The sequence below is a fragment of the Chenopodium album genome, chromosome 22, assembly GCF_948465745.1.
Source record: "Chenopodium album chromosome 22, dcCheAlbu1.1, whole genome shotgun sequence".
In the NCBI taxonomy this organism is placed as follows: domain Eukaryota; kingdom Viridiplantae; phylum Streptophyta; class Magnoliopsida; order Caryophyllales; family Amaranthaceae; genus Chenopodium; species Chenopodium album.
The window spans coordinates 35576975-35582637 of record NC_137855.1 but is presented as its reverse complement, the minus strand read 5'-3'; the positions used below and the strand labels follow the sequence as shown (position 1 = coordinate 35582637).

Below are 5663 nucleotides of genomic sequence, written 5' to 3'. Positions count from 1 at the left end.
AGTTTTGAGTGGATACAAATATTTTGCATTACCTTATTTAAGATTTCTTTTAAAAATACAGTAAAGAAGAAAGTAGAATCTACCAATCATATACTAAAAAATAATTCACTTTCTTTCTTGAGTCAGAGATAACACGTCGATTGCTTTGCTCGTCCTCTGTTTCTTCCTCCACCTCCAACCTTCCATTAATGGCGGCTTCGTTACACTCAATTTCACCTCAATCTCTTCCTCCTCTTACAAAACCCTTAAAACCCACGAAAACCCAGAAACCATTTACTCAATTACCCCTCCCCACCACCTTCCGGCGCTCCTCCGCCGTCACTTCCGCCGTTTCCGGCGATGATTTTGGTATTATTCCGGCGAAAAGCTCGAAAATCGCCGAACAAATTGAAAGTGCGATGAGTGTTCTTCAGGAGAGTGAGATTGTTGGCGGAGGTGCGGTGGTTGGTGGGTTTGATGGGCAGTTGTCTTTGGAAAGTGTTTCTGGTGGTAATGGTGGTGGTGATGGTGGTCAAGGAAATGGTGGGAAAGATTTGGATAAGATGATTGATAGGATTATAAATGCTTCTATTGTTCTTGCTGCTGGTAGTTTTGCTTTGACTAAATTGCTTACAATTGATCATGATTATTGGCAGGTATATTATCTAATTTTAAATTTCTAGTACTTTATTGTAATTTCACTGTAATTTTTCTGAAATGGTTTGTTTTTCATATTGATTATTGATTAATTAAGTTGCTTCTTTATGTTGATTATGAGCTGATTGAAAGTTAATGATGTTAATGGGTTTTGCTTGAGAAATCATGTACAAGTTGAATTGGTTAGCTTTTGCTTTTTGGTTATGGAGTAATGATTAGTAATTCTATTGTCTTGGGAATCGTTATCTGAACTTTTCAAAACTTATCTGAACTTGCCAGAGCTTAATTTAGTTATGAATTGAAACTTAGGCAGCACTTATTTGATCTTGTTGGAAGTTAACTTTTTTCTTGAATCTTTAAGGTGATAGGAAGATTAGGAACAAAGCCATTGTAGTATTGTACTAGTGAATTCATTAGTTGGTTTATGGAAGTGTAAGGAAATTTGTATTTTAAAATTATAGTTTTGTTCATGTATGCTGTTATTGTTGCTCATGAAACTAATTCTTGCTGAAATTGAGATTGGGTTGAGCTCATGAAACAGTTGGGTTGAGTGTATGTTGAAACTAATTCTTGCTGAAATTAATGAGCTCATGAAGCAGTTGGGTTGAGTGCATGTTGAAACTAATTCTTGCTGAAATTGAGATTAGGATATGAAGAGTTATTAAGTAGCTAAATGGCATCTGGATTGCATATAGCCATATACTGATTTAAGCTGAAGCTAAACACAAAACACATGTGGAGAGTTGTGTTTTTACTGGTTGCTGAAAATCTGCATGACTTGTTCTATGATTTTAAGCTTCCTTTCAATGCTTTCCTGTCAAAAAGATGGTAAAGTCTTAAGCGCTATATTTTCCACCTGTGTAATTAATTAAATCATATTTTGAAACAGTAATTCATATGTGTGGTTTTATTTGAACATGTCATGTAGTTCATGGAAACTCTGCTGGATTGCATTTGTTTTATACTTGACATATGTTTTTCATTGAAGTCATACATTGGACCATTTATCAAGAAAAAATTGTAGAAATCTGAAAATCTCTGGCTCACCACCTGTGTGTTTTGCTTTCAGGGATGGACAATTTATGAAATACTGAGATATGCTCCACAACACAACTGGAGTGCTTATGAAGAGATTCTTAAAACCAATCCCGTATTAGCAAAAATGGTGATTAGTGGAGTTGTGTACTCAATAGGGGATTGGATAGCACAGGTTAGTTACTGCGGGGATTGTTGTTTATTCTTAATTGGATGTTTCCAATATGCTCCTATATTTCTGACATTATTTAAGTGCAGTGCTATGAAGGGAAACCACTATTTGAATTTGATCGTACCCGCATGTTGAGATCTGGAGCTGCTGGATTCGCTTTACATGGTTCTCTATCTCATTACTATTATGAATTGTGCGAGGTATTCTTTACTGCGAATACAGTCTACTGTTCTAATATATTTGTTGTAGTTATCATCTTTGTTCCTTAAATGATTGTGGTCTTAACTAGTCTGTTTCTTTCAGGCATTATTCCCATTCCAAGACTGGTGGGCAGTTCCTATTAAAGTTGCCTTTGATCAAACTATTTGGTCAGGAATTTGGAATAGTATTTATTTTATAGTTTTGGGGCTCTTGAGATTGGAGTCACCCGTTAGTATTTTCAAAGAACTGAAGGGAACGTTCTTGCCTATGCTCACTGTAAGTAATTTCTCTAGAGCTTTTCTATCTTTAAAAAAAGCATTTGATACTTGCATATACAGAAGTATAAGGGTTGACCTTAGAACATTTCAAAATGAGTATCTGGGCTTGAGGAAATGTGTGCTGATCCTGATTTTGTATTCGTTTCCAATGTCTCAGTTTCCTCTTGCCTTGTCTTACTTATCTCATCCATGAGGTAAACCTGTGTTTGAAGTGAAACTCTACATTAAAGATCCATTACATTTCTAACCCTCTTTCAATGGTTTTGTATCTCAAGAGGCCTTCTTAGGCCCTCTTGTATTGATTAGTCGAGCAGCCAAATATGGGGGGTAAAAAAGTTAAGCTTTTAAGTACTATATCCAGGTTCTAGGAGCATGTTGAGACATAAAGATAATTAGAAGCAAAACTTATAACCATACTTTGAGGATGTAGGTCTACTAGTAGTGGGTAAAAATCTTGACTATTAGCTATTGATTTGTTTTTGGAAGAGGTCTAGAGGATGGGTGCTTGAGATTGTGAAATTGAATTGATATTCTTTATAGCTTTTTGTAGCCTTAAGAACCGTTTATTAGATATAACTTTGTATTAATTATTGTATCTTTATTAATTTGCAGGCAGGATGGAAGCTTTGGCCTTTTGCACACCTAGTGACATATGGTGTCATTCCTATAGAACAAAGACTGCTTTGGGTTGATTGTGTGGAGCTCATATGGGTGACAATACTTTCAACGTAAGTTAACAATTACTTACTATCCTGAATGTTGGTTGTTTTTGACGCGTACCCACAACCAACTCGTTTCATGAAGTGAACAATAACACTTGTGTCTGTTGTCAATCCTGTTCCTAACCATACTAATTACCTTCTCTGTCATTTATATTCCATAGTCATAAATATGCTAAACTTGAAGTATGACAGTGTCTTATGGTCTATATATGCTTTGAGTATTGTTCTGTGTCATCCTTGCTGAGTGGGTGACTGGAAAGTTTTGCATACATGTCTCCTTCTGCACTTGGTGGTGCTTATTTTCTTCCAAATAGGTTGCTAGAGATCCAGATTTATGTTAGATGGTAAATAGCAGCTGGCTGTTACCAAAAGTGAGCTGTTTGAGTTCATATTAAATCCCATGGAAATCTTAATTTGCATTCCCTTCATTCAATTGCTTAATTTATTCTAAGATAATAGTACCAATTGCCAGCTGATAAATGATGATTGTGATAGTCAAGAACTAAGGATATTAGTGAAGTCAAATTGTCATGCAATTTCATAATTTTCCTGCTAGTTATTGATATGAATCTTGCTTAAGAAACATGCACTGAATACTGAGTCTTGACCTTTTGATATGAGTGCCATGCCCTCCACTTTTAGCCATCTAATAGATTGCTTATTTTGCAGCTGATATTTTTGTTTTCTTTTCTCCCTTCATGATGGAGGCTTGCCCCTCCTTTTTTTAAATTTTTTTTTTTTTTTGGAAATACATGAAGATTTGTCTTTTTAATATGGTGCATCTGTAAATACATTTGAGATGTTTGTTTTCAATATACAAGTCTATGTATGGAATGAGATGAAGGAATCAAAGGGTAATAGATAACAACAATTAAGGGCTAAAATTGAGGAGTTGAATGGGTGGAGATAAAAGTGTTGGTTGGTAGGAATTATTTGGGAATACCTATTAATCTATCATCCTCTTTTTAAAGTAAATTATTGCCTTGAGACAGGGTAAATTTCTTAGTCCTCTGTTTTCAATTTCCTTGTTTTGAATCATGCTCTTGTGGGCCTGTTATTTCTATTGGCCGAATGTCATTTTGGTTAGCTTGTAAAGTTTGTGGAGAATGATGCCTGATGCGTAACTTGTAACCGTGTTTGCGTCATATTTCTCTTCAAAAATCATTTATGAAGTACAAATTATATGCTACGGTGTCTGCTCGACACTGACGTTCTGTTTGGGTTTTGTTTTGCTAGGTTATCAAATCAAAAATCAGAAACAAGACTCTTAGAAGAGTCTTCCGAAACCACAAATTCAAGTCCTTCAGAGGTATTGTATTAATTTCTTGCTAAAAACTGATTTCTCGCAATCATCTTAAGAGGCAACCTGTAATCTGAATCTTCTGGTTATTAATGTGCTATTTTTTCCAGGAGTGAGGAGATGTGACACCATTGAGGACAACAGTATGAGATTTTTCCCACTATTAGTGATCCAAATGAAGGTTGAATCTGTCGAGTGGTATATGGTGAGCTGGTGGGTTTTGGCTGTGGGAAATTGTGGTTTTAACGACGCTTGCCAAATCTAGTTGTAAAGGATAATTGTGGTCACGTCGCTTCTACATAACATATAAGATGTACAAAAGGTGTATAAGCGACAATATAGCTTCTATATGTAGCATTCTACCTGTTTGTATTTTCAGGTGTAGCTATTCCTGTATATTTACATGTATTTTTTTGAGATAATTAACCATATATATACAAGTAATAGAGCATGAACATAATTTTTGATCCTGTGTAATATTTTCTTATTGAATGGTACATAAACTACATACATCAGTATGACATAAACAGCGGAATGGTACATAGTATGCAAATAATTCTAGTTCTGTCAATTAAACTTCTTGATTACATGTTTGCTGCTGATGTTTGTTCATCTGTTTGGTATTCATCCGCGAATCTGATGCAGTCATTGCCAGCATGGTATTGTAAGAAAGGTGATCTGATATGAGGTTAATGTGATGGGAACAGAGTATCGAAAGAATCATTAATCAGATATATAAGGCAAGAAAATGGAAGTAGTACATTATATTTCATTATCGGCGAGGACGTGACTCATAATTTGCACTTGGAAAAACACTTGAAGCAACATTTCTAGGAAAAGAAAAGAACAACTAGAACTTGAATCTTAAAAGAAAAGTAAACTCTTCCAAAACACGTAGGTAGTTCGTTGACACTAGCAAGTATGTTTCTAAGACATATAACAAGCCATATCATAATACATACTTTTCCTCTAAACTTTGACAACTAATTTGCCTAAAAAAATGTAAATTAAATACAAGTATATTAATATAAAGAGTACATATATACTAGCATGAAAACTCTTCATTTTTTTCTTTGAATGTACTTCCCAAATCATTCTTTTATCAATTCCCCTGATTTATGATGAAAAAAAATCAACAACCATATGATGCATGTCACAAAAACACAATCTTATGAAATTCCGTGCTCTATTAATTGCAACGAGAAAGGTACGTGGTTTTCAAGTAACGGTAGGAATTGAATCAAGGGAGTGAGATGAAATGAGAGAAAATAACTAATCATATAAAATAATACAGTATCATGTGAATGCTTCATATTTGT

The 5663-nt window shown here is 34.7% G+C and overlaps 1 protein-coding gene across 1 annotated transcript; it reads left to right on the top strand.

The window, feature by feature from the left end:
• Positions 1–4821, top strand: LOC145605012 (uncharacterized). The gene is made up of 7 exons (XM_081661018.1): positions 1–635; positions 1706–1846; positions 1930–2043; positions 2147–2320; positions 2935–3050; positions 4281–4353; positions 4455–4821. Exons 1-7 carry the CDS (start codon positions 189–191, stop codon positions 4458–4460), a joined length of 1071 nt encoding a protein of 356 aa, XP_081517144.1. The 5' UTR covers positions 1–188; the 3' UTR covers positions 4461–4821.
• Positions 4822–5663: the final 842 nt, after the last annotated feature.

Excerpts from the sequence above, each read along its gene's own strand:
- LOC145605012 (XM_081661018.1), top strand. The coding sequence starts at position 189 with ATGGCGGCTTCGTTACACTCAATTTCACCTCAATCTCTTCCTCCTCTT. Across the intron at positions 2,044-2,146 it reads ACTATTATGAATTGTGCGAG|GCATTATTCCCATTCCAAGA; the intron begins GTATTCTTTACT and ends TGTTTCTTTCAG. Across the intron at positions 3,051-4,280 it reads TGGGTGACAATACTTTCAAC|GTTATCAAATCAAAAATCAG; the intron begins GTAAGTTAACAA and ends TTGTTTTGCTAG.